The sequence below is a fragment of the Gavialis gangeticus genome, unplaced genomic scaffold (assembly GCF_001723915.1).
Source record: "Gavialis gangeticus isolate Ggan-Ray unplaced genomic scaffold, GavGan_comp1, whole genome shotgun sequence".
Classification (NCBI taxonomy): Eukaryota; Metazoa; Chordata; order Crocodylia; family Gavialidae; genus Gavialis; species Gavialis gangeticus.
In genome coordinates this window covers 36,984,819-36,999,971 of record NW_017729004.1, presented here as the reverse complement: position 1 = coordinate 36,999,971, position 15,153 = coordinate 36,984,819, and the positions used below count along the sequence as shown (strand labels likewise).

The 15,153-nt window shown below is 44.3% G+C and overlaps 1 protein-coding gene across 2 annotated transcripts in view; it reads right to left on the bottom strand.

Moving 5' to 3' along the window:
* ARMC4 (armadillo repeat containing 4) overlaps nucleotides 1-15,153 on the bottom strand; it is a 247,586-nt gene that overhangs the window by 137,771 nt on the left and 94,662 nt on the right. For both annotated transcript variants that reach the window (XM_019508240.1, XM_019508241.1), the window contains one exon: nucleotides 9,875-10,117. In XM_019508240.1, coding sequence (XP_019363785.1) covers nucleotides 9,875-10,117 — 243 coding nt within the window. The remainder of the gene's footprint in view (nucleotides 1-9,874; nucleotides 10,118-15,153) is intronic.

Here is a 15,153-nt window from a genome sequence, read left to right as displayed (position 1 = left end):
TACTCTGGGGTGGAGATCGTCCAGACCAGCTGACTTGAATATGTCCAGTCCCTCCAGAAGCTCCCTAACTAGTTCCTCACTAAAACTTATGTAAAAGTGGGGTTTATTAAATATTGATGCTAAGTAGCTATATTATATATTACACCACTTATAATTAAGGTTACTTGATGCTTCCCATTATAAAACCACTATGTAAAAGTTTATTTGCTTAGCATTTTGAAGACCATAGGTGTTCTGGCTGAAATTTGCATGCTAGCTGCCTGCTTGAAGCTGATATTTTTGGAAAATGTCAGCCATATTAGTTCAGAGGCTTGGGGGAAAATATATTGTTTTATCAATAGTTTAAAAATTCTGGCAGCCACACCTTTTGGAAAATCAACATGCCCAGTGATTTAGATTATTCATCTGAAATTTGGCAGGGATTAGCCATTGCATCAGGATGTTCCTTCAACATCCTATGGAAAACTACTCAAATCTGGCAAAGTTGTAAGCCTTTGTAAAACTGCAGTTTACATATGCTCAGTACAAACTTGCTCAGTACAAATTTGCTTCTAGAACTTGGAAGATCTTTGACTTCACCAATTATGCTCAAACTTTTCACCATTCTTAATGCTGACCAGACTGCACAGTCGGCACCCCCCCCCCGCATGAAGCAAATTAGCCCCCTGCATCCACTCACAGCAGCACACACACAAGTAGCTCTCAGTTACACCCCTCTCTTCCTCCTGCTATAGGAGATGCTGTATAATTCAGATGCAAAGGGGACAAGGCTGCCACAGGAGAGAGAGGGAGTAAGAGGGCAAAGAGGTGAGGCTGGGAGTAAATGAGCAAGAGGAAGGAAGATCTGACTAGAGGGGTAACAAGGCAGCAGAGTGGCTGTGGTGGCAGCTATTGTTTTTTCCAAACCCTGTCTAAGGTCAGTGACTGTGGAGCTGCTGTCCTGGTCACCCTGCCTTAGTTATGCTACCCAGTCTGACAAGGATCCAGGCCACAGAAGAAAAACTGAGAATATTTTGGCAAAGAAACTGAGACAAGAAGCAAGGCAAAGCAAGAACACTGTGTCCACCAGAGTATACTCCCCTCCAGAGAATGGAATCCAGGCTACCTAATTCATTACTTGAATTTGGCACATACCTGTATACCCAGACAAGTGCCTCATTTCCCTGTAAGGCTAGTCCACACAGAAGAAAACATTATACAATGGCTGTCAGAACAGCTGCTTGAACTATTGGAGTGGATCTCTGATTTCTAACTCTGCTGATGATCCAAGTGTCAACATGATGCTACATGATTTTGTTTTCAATTTGCTTATTTAAAAGTCTAGGAAAAACACACAAAATACCACCTGCTATAAAAGAACATTATCAAGATTAAAAGAAAGGTATTCAAAAGTTAGAAAAAGAATTAAGGTTGCCTGTTCAACCTGGCTTTTGACTCTTTTGCACAACTGAGTTACGATACTTGCCTTTAATGACTTGGTCATATATAGGATTGCACCTCATTTCCTGCCTGGAGTGAACATGCTCTGGAGATAAATCGAGGTGTTCTTTGTAGTCTTCACTGTAGAAATGTGCTATGTTTGTTGCGGAAGTTGGAAGGTATATAGTGAACAGGGCTGCCAGCTGTCCATAGAAAAAGGCCAAAAATGGTTGCCCGTAAAGTCCTTAAATAAATCCAGTTATCCATAAAAAAGTGTGAAACAGTGAGATTGAGTGAACATCTGTTATCAGAATGAGGCTGGATGCAATTGTTGATAGATAGAAAGAGCAGAGCAGTGCCATATTGCATCTGAGTGGGAGTACAGCTTGGTGCCCTGGAGGGAGCCATCTTTCAGGGCTCTGGGGATTACAGAAGTCTCCATAACCCATTCCACACACCCCAGCCACGTGCTTTCATTGCATCCGCCATTGCCTGCCTGTAATGGTTTGCTCACCTTGAAAGTAGGCAGGGTTGCATGGCCCTGAGCAGTCTGAGAGACTCAGCAAGATGGAGGGAGGAAAATAAAATTTATTTCCCCAGGCTTCCAGGTGGGGGTTCAAACCAGATTTAGAAAGTTGGCATTGCTTTCTTCTCTTTGCCCTAACTTCCCTGCTCCCATTCTGATCTGCCAGGTACAGCACACAGAGGCAGACTCACCCATGCCTCAGGTTGATCACCCTTGATGTAAAACTTATGTTAGTAAAAACCTATGTCAGCAATAAAAAGTTTGCAGATGGTTAGTAAAATGAAAATTATTGGGTTGGCAACTCTAATAGTGAATGAAGCAGGGAACTGCAGGAAGAAAGGATGGCTGTCTTCTCGTTAAAACATTGAATCCTTCCATGGAGAAGTAGATTTTACACCTGCCTCTGTCACAGAGTTCCTGTGTCATGCTAAAAGAAGCACTTAAATCAATTTTTTCATGGATGGTGTTTCTCTTTTTTGGGGCACCTGACTTGAGAAGCTAAGGCATGATTTGCATAAATGCTAAGCATTCACTGCTGCAACAAACTCATTGGAAGTCATATTCTAAATATATACAGTACTATAAAATATACTTGTAAGTACTATGACAAATGTGTCACCCACAATTAATCTCTCCATACTTGAGTATGCTATCTGTTAAATGGTGACTAAAATATATTCATCTCACAGGAGTGTCATGAAAATGATTTCATTAATGTTTATGAGGCACTCAGATATTATAGAGATGCGAAAATCCAGTAGGAAAATGACAAGGTTCTTTGGGTAAATCCAAAAATGAATAATTTTGTCTACTAAATGGGGTTGGAATAGGATGACATAATGTACAATGAAGATAAAAGAAAATATGTAAGAGCTGCTCATTAACTGGTTCACCCTGTACACTGAGAATGATAGTGGTTTTGTAGAAACATTGTATGCTATTATGTAATTAAAGACTGCCACAATGCATATACACTGTGGGGTCATATTAAGGTGCAAAAGCAACATATATCTGACATTTCTAACCTTTAAATGTCTCCCTTTGCAACTTTAATAATATTCTTTTAACATAAGGAGGTTTTTTGTACATAACAGTAAAAAATGTCAAAATAAAAAGCAGGTTGTAGCAGGTCTTTCCCTGACACGGTCAACTCACTTTCAAGTAGACACCTGGATTCTGTCTCACCTGCCCCCTCTGTCCTCTCAGGGTCCCAGTCTCTTGTCTCATCTGCCACGCCTTGTTGTTATAATTGGACCGGCCTAATTACTGCCTTTACCGGTCAGCAAGGTTTTGTTTCAGGTCTTAGATCCTTGCTTAGGCTGAGGTGCCCTGGCCTTTGCCTGTTTTACTCTGGCTGAGCCCCTCTACCCGAGGTCCACTGTCCCAGGACACTAGGCTCTCGGACCCCAGCTTCAGCCTTACCTTGTGGGCGCTTGGCATTTCAGCTCCGGACTTACCCTGCTCTGGCTCTGTGTCTTTGGCTTTAGTCTTGTACCTCACAGGCCCTAGGTGACCTGAGTCTCGCCCTCATGGGCTCTGGGCCCTTCAGCCCCGGTCTCGCTCTCATGGGCTCTGGGCCCCTTGGCTCAGATCTCACTCTCATGAGCACTGGGTTCCTCGATCCCAGTCTCACTCTTGAGGAGGGCTTATGGTTTCAGTCTTTTCTGCCACATGCTACAGTCCTTCAGCTGACAGCAGTGCTCCCCCTGGCTTCTGTTTGTGGGCTCCAAACTCCCAAACAAAAGATTTCATCCTGAATTTGGGTCAATGTTACACCGTGGTAATGAGCTAAAACATAAGGCCGAAATACTTAGCTTTGCTGCTGGGTAGCGCAGGGACTTCCTTGTAGCTCCCAGTAATCTATAGCCCTTCCTCCTTGGCTGGTCAGGCCCCCGTCTTGGTTTTATAAGGTCTCTAACCTCTCTCTGGGTCTCTTAACCCACTGTTTCGACCTCAAGGCTGTCAATCACTGGCTGCACTGTGCTGGCTGAACCTGGGACAGGTGGCCATTTTATTAAAAGGCCCTATGTTGTTATTAGTTCCTTGAAGTGCCTGGAGCCTACCAGCTGCTCCCTGGCTCACTCTCGCCTTCAGTGATGGGGTAGGAGCCCCATTACACAGGTGCACTGGTATATATTAGGGCTGTGCAAAACAGCACCATTTCATTTCGACTTCCATTTTGCCACTTTGAAGGGACAGTGTTTCATTTCATTTCATTTTGAAGCACTGTTCTGTTTTATTTCGTCAAAACTGTTTCACTGTTTTGATGTGTTTCAATGTTTCACCTGTAGGCTATAATGGGGAATCGTGAAAATACCTATAACTTTGTCATTTATTGCCTGATTTAGATGACAATTGCAGGGATGGTAGCCCCTTCTGAGTGCATGAGGCCTGCCAAGTTTGAAGGAGATAGGTGCAGGGGTTTCTGGAAAACTGCACCTCAAACTGTTCAAAGCAAAACTCATATCACTTGCTGGCAGCAGCAACCTGCTGCCATTCCATGTGCAGACCCGGGGGCCTGTACCGCCCCCAGGAGGAGCCTGGCACAGCCCTGCAGCCCTCCCAGGGAACGTGGGCCCCTGGATCTGCATGCAGGATGACAGCATGCTGCTGCTGTTGGCTGGGGCCAGCACCAGTCTTGCTGGTACTTGGCATGGGCTGTGCCCAGCGCCGGTTCCAGCCAGTAGTACCAGCCTGCTGTCATCTTGCATCATCTGGGGGCTTGCAGCCCCCAGGAACAGCTGGTGGAATCAATCAGAGAGCTGGAGGAAAGATTAGGGAGCTGGGAAATCCAACCAGGAACTGGGGAAATGTTCAGGGATCTGAACATTCTCCCAGCTCATGGTTCGATTCTCCCAGCTCTCCAATCATCTCCCCAGCTCTTCCTGGGGGCTATGGTCCCCTGGAGCTGCACGCTGGGTTTCAGCAGGCTGCTGCAGTTTCAGCAGCCTGCTAAAATCCTGTGTGCAGATTGGGTGCCTATGTCCCCCAGGAAGAGCTGGGGAAATGATCAGAGAGCTGGAGGAAGCGATCAGAGAGCTGGGGAATCGAACAGGGAGCTAGATATCAATATCAGAGAGCAGTCCTTCCCCCTTTTCCCCATCCCTCTCCTTAGTTTCTGTTTAGCTGCAGCAAGCCCAGCTTCAAAACTCAAAACATTTAGAAACTTTCAAAACATTTTGAGTGCCCTCGTTTCGTTTCAAAGCTGTTTTGAAGCCTTTTGTTTCATTTCGATTTCACTGTTTCAAGCTTGAAACACATTGAAATAGCTTCAAAAGGAAACACCCGTCAAAATTTTGCACAGCCCTAGTATGTATCATGAAAGAAGAAACTGATGCAGTCCAGGATTAAGAGATATTTTACAAATTCCAAAGCATCTGAAACTATAAAAACTGCCAGTGATATTTACTAATTACAGCGTATCTACCTTTATTAATTTATTAAGATCCTCAGTTCAGAACTGCAATTCTCTTCTAATCATCTACTTCTTGATCAATAATACACATTTACATCTGTTAGTTTCATGATGTTTTGGGTTTAGAAAGAGGCAGATGTTGCTTGTTTAGGCAGTGATACATGGCAGACATTTTGCCAGGACTAGACACATCAAGGTTGCTGTATAGGAAAAGTAAAGTGTACATAAAACTAGACACCCACGCAAATTAAGTGTTTCCCAACATTTTTTGCTGAAAATTACAGAAAATAACCTGCAGTAAAAAATGAATTCCAAAATGTTTTGCTTCATGCAGAAATAATCTAAGAATAACAGCAGACATTAAATTATTAACATTAATCAAAATTAATTAATAATGAATATATGCATGAGCAGCAAATAATAAATAATTCCCTATTTTGGCACTTGAGTGGTAAAGAAAAGACTGCCTGACCACGTCTCTGTTAGTGACCAAACTGCCCCAAATGGGGCAGGGTGGAGCAGTAGGGGGCTAAGTTTCCAATTCTCACTGCATTGGACCTTGAAACAAGTTGCTAGACCAAGGTGAAAAATATCCAGAGACAGAGAGAATAGTTCCTGTGCATGCTGGGGAACTTTAGCATCTCAATCTGACGAGAGGCTGAACACTTACTCCAGCAATGCACTGAAGCATGTGAATTGTTTGACTGAAGTCAGTACTTAAGTTAAGCATGTGTTTCAGCTTCTTGTTTGTTCAGGATCAGAATTATCAGTACCTTACATAATCAAGCCATAGGGAAAATAAGAGCACAATCTGTCTTGAAGTCATCTTAACATGCTGCAGCCTTAGAGTACTATTTGTCTAGGACCCCATGTAACTAACAGTCTAGCTAATAATAAGCATTTAACTCTAATTGCTTTTTGGTAATAATGAAAAGTGCATTCCAGCCCCAAACTGAAACATTATTTCCTTTTTATATATAATGTTGGGAACTTTCATTGGAGATTTTTTTTTCATATGAACCTGAGATCCAATTCCTTCCTCCATACTTGGCAATCTTTTTAAAATTTCCTCCCAAACAACCTGTACTCTCTCCTTCTCAAAAACAAGATAGACTTTGTTTGACCACAATTTTAGCTATAACTGGTGTTATTTTTGGTGCTCGGGCTGACCACATTTCAGTCTGAAGCTATCCATACTGCATATTTGAAGTGATAGCTCTGAGTATGGGTATATATCTGAGGTTTTATGAAAGCCAGTTTATATTTATTGGTTTCTGAATTTCTCAGTTGATTAATTCTGTTGAATTAATATATTAGTATATAAAGCTGATGCTTACTAGTCTTCATTAGAAATAAGCTGCAGAGATAATTTCACTTTTACTTTCATAGTTCATGTCTAACACTGTTCATATAAGCCATGTTTACAGTTGTGTGTGTACTATCTAGCCTTTTGCCACTGGGTGACAGCCAAAGCATGAAAACAAAAGCCTTATTCAGAGAAAAGGAATCCTTGCACTGCTATATGAATATCAAGTGAATTATCCAAATCAGAACAGGAGCAGCTTTAGCTAACTCTCTTTCTGACCTCGCTCCTATCTAATCAGGGAATCATGCCCAAAACCCTGAGGTATATGTTTCTGTCCTAGACACAGCACACACAGTAAATGCTGACTGGGGTTTTGGAACGTGAAGTTTGTTTGTTTGTTTTGTAAGCTATATGATTCTGACTTTACAAAACCAGTCAGAGAGCAGTAACTCTGAACAGAGCATCAGTCTTTCTCTTTAGTTGGGGAAAGAGAAGGGGAAAGAAGAGATAAGTACCTGCTTATAGACAGATTAATGAAATTGGAATTTTTGTTTTCAAGACAAAATACTAACAACATTCCTATTAAGGAGAACTTCAAATATGCCTTTTAAACGCTTAGAATCATAGAAAGTTAGGCCTGGAAGGGACCTCAGAAGGTAACCTAGTCCAACCCCCTGCTCAAAGCAGGACCATCTCCAGCTAGATCATTACAACCAACTCTTTGTCTAGCTGGGACTTGAAAAACTTCAAGGATAGAGATTCCACTACCTCTCTAGGTAACCTGGTCCAGTGTTTTACTACCCTCCTAGTAAGAAAATTCTTCCTAATATCTAATGCAAATTTCCCTTGCTGCAACTTGAGACTTTTGCTCCTTCTTCTGCCATCTGCCACCACTGAGAAGAGTCCAGTTCCATCCTCTTTTGAACCCCCCTTCACATAGTTGAAAGTTGCTATTAAATCCCCTCTTAGTCTTCTCTTCTGTAGACTAAATAAACCCAGCTCCCCCAGTCTTTCCTCGTAAGTCATGTGCTCCAGCTCCCTCATTATTTTAGTTGCCCTCTGCTGGACCCTCTCCAATTTGTCCACATCGTTTCTGAAGAGGGGGCCTCAAAACTGAACACGCTACTCCAGATGTGGCCTCACCAGTGCTGAATAGAGGAGAATAATCACTTCCCTTGACCTGCTGCCAGTGCTCCTACCAATGCATCCCAGTATGCCATTAGCCTTCTTGGCTACAAGGGCACAGTGTTGGCTCATATTCAACTTATTGTCCACTGTAACCCCCAGGTCCTTTTCTGCAAAGCTGCTGCCCAGCCAGTCAGCCCCCAGCCCATACTGGTGCATGGGTTTGTTCCACCCTAAGTGCAGGACTTTGCACTTGTCTTTGTTGAACCTCATGAGATTTATTTTGGCCCAGTCCTCCAATTTGTCAAGGTCACACTGTTTCCTAGCCCTACCCTCCAGCATATCTGCTACTCCCCGCAGCTTGATGTCATCTGCAAACTTCCCAAGGGTGCAATCTGCCCTTCTTCCAGGTCACTGATGAAGACATTAAACAAAACCAGCCCCAGGACCAACCCATGGGGCACTCCACTTGTTATCTGTTACCAACTAGACATCGAGTCATTGATTACTACCCTCTGAGCCTGATGCTCCAGCCAGTTTTCTATCCACCGTACAGTCCATTCATCCAGCCTGTACTTCCTTAGCTTGCCTGCAAAAATGCTGGGGGAAACCATTTCAAAAGCCTTGCAAAAATCAAGGCATAACACATCCACTGGTCTCCCTGCCAGTCACCTCATCATAGAAAGTAATCAGGTTGGTCAGGCATGACTTGCTTTTGATGAATCCATGCTGACTCTTCCTAATCACCATCTTCTCCTCCAAGTGCTTAGAAATGGATTCCTTGAGGATCTGCTCCATGGGTTAGAGTCAGATACAACGAATAACTTTAAAGATTTATCCAAGTCTTTCAAGAATACAAACCTTTTTCTTCCTATTAATTTTCCTTTTGAAAAATTTATGTTTAAATATAGAATAATCTACCATAAAACATACTGTTTTACTGTAAATATAATCTATGGAAAGTAAAAAACAAAACAAAACAAAAACACTACCACTGAATAAAGCTCACAGTAACTTAAATTTGAAATGTAGAAATGTGCTTTCGCTGTGAAACAACTGAGAAAGTAATAGCTACTAGGGCTGTGCGAGGCTTCAGATCATGCTTTGGATCCGGAGAAGCTTGTCCAGATTGAAGCGCTGGCTTCGTTAGGCTTTCTGAAGTGGTTTGGAGCTTCTGAACCACTTTGGAAAAGCTTCGGAGCCGCCTCGGAGATCCGGCCATAGGGTATAATGGGGAATCAATGAAATATCTATAACTTTGGATGATTTGGATGACACTTACAGGGGTGGTAGCCCCTCCTGAGAGCATGAAGCCTACCAAGTTGCAAGAAGATTGGTGTAGGGGTTCGAGGGAACTGCACCCCAAATTCTTGAAAGCAAAACTCATGTCACACGTATGTGTTACACCACAGGGCCTCAGCAGGGGCCACCACTCCTGAAGTTTTCACCCCCATGTGGTGCACTCTATGTGGTACAGTTTCCCCTGAGCCCCTGCACTGATCTTATTGAAACTTGGCAGGCTTCAAGCTCTTAGCAGAAGCTACCACCCCTACAAGTTTCATCCAAATCAGACAAAAAACAAAGTTATAGATGTTTCATTGATTCCCCATTATACCCTATGGCCGGATCTCTGAGGCGGCTCCGAAACCTCAGAGCTGCTTCAGTCGGGTCGAAGCAGGAACCCGGTCCGGATCGGATCACTGGCATCCAAAGCAGCCGGATCTGAAGCCGGATTGAATAGCTGCCTACTCACACAGACCTAATAGCTACCATGATGCAGTGGATGTCATACTAGTGCATCAGGTAGTGACTCAATATTCTGCACTGTTTGATATGAAAAAGTCATTGCACACTAAAAATCCCTTTACATATTCCCCATTTATGTCAAACAACTATTCTGTAACTTACATGAGCTATCTGATGAAAACTATACTTTATGTCTGTTTTTATTTTGTATAAGAATCTTTACATTCATGCTAAACATCCAGGCTTAGCCCAAACATTTTATTTGCATTCTTGCCAGGATTTTTCATACAAACAAATACATTAAGTAATTAAAATACTATGAAGTTAAACAACTTACATCATATTTTCAGGTTCAGCTGCACAAGATCCCACTGCTTTGGTGACATTCACTAGAAGTGCCTGATTGGTTCCAGTAAGTAAATTAACCAGAGGTGGTATGCCAGCACATTTACGGATAATAGCTCGATTTATCGGCTCTTGGCAACATTCCCCTAGTGCTCCAACAACATTCACAAGTACTTCTTCAGGCTGATCAGTTAGCAGTCCTACCAAAGTTTCTATGACTTTGAATTCCCGAAATCTAAGTAAAAGAAAGAAAAAAAAACACTATTTCCATTATATTAATGTTACAAGATAATGCTTTCATTTTTATGATGAAGCTTTACTGTTAAAGCAATGACTTCAGTATTAATTGATCAAACATCGTTAATGAAAATATACAGTGCACAGTTATTTATTTTGATCTTTAAGCTATTAATTAAGAGAAAAATAGAAAATAAAGAATATAAAATAATCATTTATTTCTGAATTAATCACTCACCATCAAAAAGACTCACCAGGAGCACTGGTGTATTTTTCTAATTTTAAATCTCAGTGAATAGACGTAAAATTTAATTAAGAGTTAAAAACCTACTTTTGCAAAGCCTAGATACAGGCCATAGGACGTGGTATTTCATATAGCTGACTGGCTCAGAATATTAAAGTAATCTACTTGAATTAAGGCTGTAATTTTAAAATGTAATTAGTCTTATTTTAGGCAAAGATAAAAGCTATTACATCTGTTGGATTTTATGTCTATGGATTACATATGATGACTGGTTTGTGTGGTTGTCACAGTATGCTCTCAGGTTGAATTAGAACTAGATTGTATTTACACATTGCTTGTTTGCTTATTTCATGCTTACGAATCTAATTTCTAGTTAAAATTAAATTTTCTGGGCCAAATCCTAACTAAATTACATTAAGCACAAGTTAGGTCACTTAAAATTCACCTTTATATACTCCTGATCTTGCTGTCTGCAGATGGGTGCCTTTAAGGCATCCTAGGCCCCTGGCAGATGTTACACTTAAGACAGGATGGACCAGTTAATAACATCTTGGGTGTGTTTACATGAGACGTTTTACTGAGCAGTAAGTTTACTGTGCAGTAAGCATGCACATCTAATCATGCACATGCTTACTGCACAGTAAACTTTGCTAATCCCAAGTAAATTCGCTACATACAAATGCACGGAGCAAATTTACTTGCAATTAGTTACTGCTCAGTAGCGCTTGTGTAGATGTCTGACTGGGAGCAAATCTCCTCCTGGTCAGCTGACTAGCAGGGGACAAGAGATTTCTCTCTGCCCCCAGTAGCCACCAGCTGCTGCTATGTTCCCCTGCCCCAGCAGCAGGGAGCTCCAAGCTCCGCTGATCTGAGATTGTGATGGGGGAGTGGGGGCTGGGAGATCTTTATCTCCCAGACCCTGCTTCATTATCACGATTGGAGAGTGGGGGACTGGTAGATCCTTATCTTCCAGCCGGAGCCCCAATACTGCAGAGCTCAGACTGGGAGATAAGCATCTCCCAGCACTGCCACTGTGGTTGTAGAGCTGGTGCTGGGAGCTCCCTGCTGGTGGGGGCTGGGGAGCCTGTTCCCTGCCCATCTTCATGATCACAGAGCTGAACAGGGAACAGGATCCCTAGCCTGTTCCCCACTCAGCTCAGCGATCATGTAGCTGAGTGGGGAACAGGCTCTCCAGCCCCTGCCCTAAGATTGCATAGTGGGGACTGGGAACTGTCTCTGTCACAGGCAAGTCCCAGACCCATGCCCCAATTGGATGATCAAGGTGTGGGGCTTGGAAAGAGCTGCATGGGAGGGGTAGATCCCAGTCCCCTGCTCTGATCCGCCGGTGGGAAAGCTAGCAGCAAGCCCCCGGCTGAATGGGGAATCCCACCAGTGGAGCAGAGCAGAGAGCTGGGACCTGCTGTTCCCCTGCAGCTCTTTCCAAGTCCCCTGCCCCCAGTCGGGGAGCTGGGGCCAGGAGGTCCCTGCCACTGGGGCAGGGGAACATTATTTCTGCCCTGGCAGTAGGCAGTCCCTCGAGGGCAGGAAGCAATGTTCCAGATCTGGCCAGGAGACAACTGTCTCCTGGCCCGATGCTCCCTGCTAGCACCCAAGGAGAGTCCAGCGCCTCCCCCTGATGGGAGCACAGGCCCATTGCAGGGCCTCAGGAAGTGGGAGTAGTTTGCAAATCTGTTCCCACTTCCCTGGATGTGTGGATGCCTGCCCAGGAGCATTTACTTGCAAGATCTAATGCATGTGTAGACACACGCCTTAAGTAGTAACCTGGCCACATGTCCATAAAATTAATAATGTGATAAAACAGGAAATAAACCACAAAATGATTATACAAAATTTGTAATAATTTTATGGCTGGTGCCCATTGCACCTTAAGTTGTGCTCCCAAGGTTTGAAAGGCTCCAGTATACTTCAAGCTTTGGGAGCACTAGTTCATTGATCAGCACTTCCAGCCCTCAGAGCACACTGGAGGCTTGAAGGAATGTGCTCCCATGGCTTGTGCGCCAGTCTGCTGATCTTTGCTGCCATGGCTGAGAATGACAGGCAGCTGATCAGTGCTCCCACCCTCAGAAGTGCACTGAAGCCCCAAAGGGCTCGATACTTCCTGGTGCAGGGGAACCTGGGATCATGATCCTGAGCTCCCCCTGCACCAGCAATAGGGTGCAATTTGGATCTGATCCCCAATCCCACAACTGCACCTCCTGTCATGCACATGTAGCATGACAGAAGGTATGACTGTTGGGACTGGAGATCAGACCTCATTACACTTTTGAACAAACTTCTATCAACAGCCTTAAGAGCAGTTTTGGTGCAGTTCCAACTTAAATTGAGCTGCAACAGCCATAAAGGGCCAAAGATGCACCCAAACATTGGAAGATTATAAATTTGTTTCCTTTTTCCTGAGGAACCAACAGTAAGGAAAGCAGAGTCCTTATGTTTCAGCTCTACACAGATGAGCTGTTGCCCTTCAGCTTATGCAAATGCTGTTATTATTGTGCATTAGGGCTGCACAAAGCTTCAGTTGCTGATTCGATTTGGAGATTTGGCCCGATTCAGTGGCCGTATCTCTGAATCTGAATCGAATCAGAAGATCCATTAATCTCTTCGAATCCAATCGGAAGCCTCAATTCAGAGATTTGGCCATAGACCAGGGGTGGGCAAAATGCGGCCTACGGGCCAGATGCGGCCCACCAGAACATTCTATCCGGCCCACGGGGCCCCTAAAAAATTTTAGAAAATTAATATTAATCTGTCCCTGGCTGCCTGTCATGAGGCCCTCGATGGCTTGCCAACTCAGTAAGCAGCCCTCCGCCCAAAATAATTGCCTGCCCCTGCCATAGACTGTGCAGGCAGGCACTAGGCAGTGCCAGCAGGAGCAGCTGGGGGACCAGCTGGATGAGCCCTGGCTTGAGCCAGGAGCCCCAGGAGAACCCATGGTTCATCCAGCTGCTCCCTCGGCTGTCCCCCTCCTGGGGCGAGGCAGGCAGTGCTGGCAGCCCTGGGAGAAGCTACGGGGGCTGAGGGGAATGATTGGGGAGCTGGGGGAATGATCGGGAGCTTGGGGAAATGATCAGGGGGCTGAGGGAATGATTGGGAAGCTGGGGGAATGACTGGGGGCTGGGAAATCAAACCAGGAACTGGGGGAGCGAACTGGGAGCTGGAGGGAATGATCAGGGGCTGGGGGAAGGGCCGGGGCATCCCCCCAGCTCCTCAACCATTCCACCAAGAATCGGCGACTTCTCCCATGCTTGCTAGCACTGCATGATCACCCCGGCAGGGGAGCAGCTGGATGAGCCATTGCTTGAGGCAGCAGCCCCAAAAGAAGCCGTGGGGGCTGGGGGGAATGATTGGGGAGCTGAGATAATGATTTAGAGCTGAGGGATCAAACCAGGACCTAGGGGGAAGCCCCTGTTCATTCCCCCAGCCCCCAATCATTCCCCCAAGCTCCTGGTTTGATTCCCCAGCTGCCAGTTCGACCCCCCAGCTCCCCGATCATTCCCCCCAGCCCCCATGGCTTCTCCCAGGGCTGCCAGCACTGCCTGCCTCACCTAGCAGGGGGGCAGCCTGATGAGCAGCGGCTTCTCCTGGGGCTGCCAGCTCAAGCTAGGGCTGACTGCTCCCCCAGCTGCTCCTGCCGGCACTGCCTGCCCATATAGTCTATGGCTGAATAAGATTTGGTGGTGAATATCTTTGGATTTGGATCCAGCTGAATCAAATCAGGACAGTGATTCAATTCACCAAATTGAATCACTGTCCCTCTGAATCACTGAATCCAAATCTGAAGTGAATACTTTCCACTTCGCACAGGCCTATTGTGCTTCTGTCCTGGAACTGTTTGTATCTAGCTTATGTCTAATGAATAATATTTTGTTCCATAAAGGTTTACCTATATTTACCTGTGTAAAGTTCTACAGTTGTAGTAAAGTTCCAGAGTAGCATATTCATTTTTTTTCTGATTTTAAGGAACCAGTTGACAGAAAGCTCTCATAGTGCCAGTCTTATAGATAATATCAGATTTGTGTATTTTTTACTATACTTACTTGGCTGTTTTTTAATGTCATGTTCTATATGACGTATGGTCTACCCATGGCAAGTGTGCCACAACTGACACGAGTAGCCATTATGTTTGGCGTGTAGCAGATCATGGAGAAGGCAAGGGAAGAAGTGAGGCATACTTGGATTTAACTTCTGGCATGCCAATGGAAAAGACTGGCCAGCACTGTTTTGTTTAAAAATTGAAAGGGCTTATTTGTCTTTTTTCTTGAAAGCCACTACCTGCAAATAGTTTCAGGCAGATGGGTACCTGCAGTCATGCAGACCTCCAGTCTAGCTAATGAAGTTCTGTGTAGCCCCAACCCTCTATTTGTATGAATTACGTAGGAGGGTTGGGCCTTAGCTTGTAAACTCTTCAAGACAGGGAACTTGTCAGCTTCATATTCTTCAAATTAGTTAATAGATTTTCAGCGCCCAACAAGTAATGTCTAGTAATAATTTTTCTGTAATGCATTCTCAGGATAGGAATGCAAACTAGAACTAGATTCGCTATATCTAAATGGTGTCTTATCTGGTAATTATGCTGCAGCACACTTTTTGATTCAAACCGTAGTATATGTATCTGTTAACATATTTTTACTCCAGTCTCCTTCTTTGGAGATGTGTATTTGTTTTCTCCACTTCCCTCAGCCCCTGAGCTTCCACTGAAGTCTACATGAGTTAAGTCCTCAGCAACTTGGGAAGTAATCCCAACACAGATCAAAGGGGGTAGGAGGGCGCAA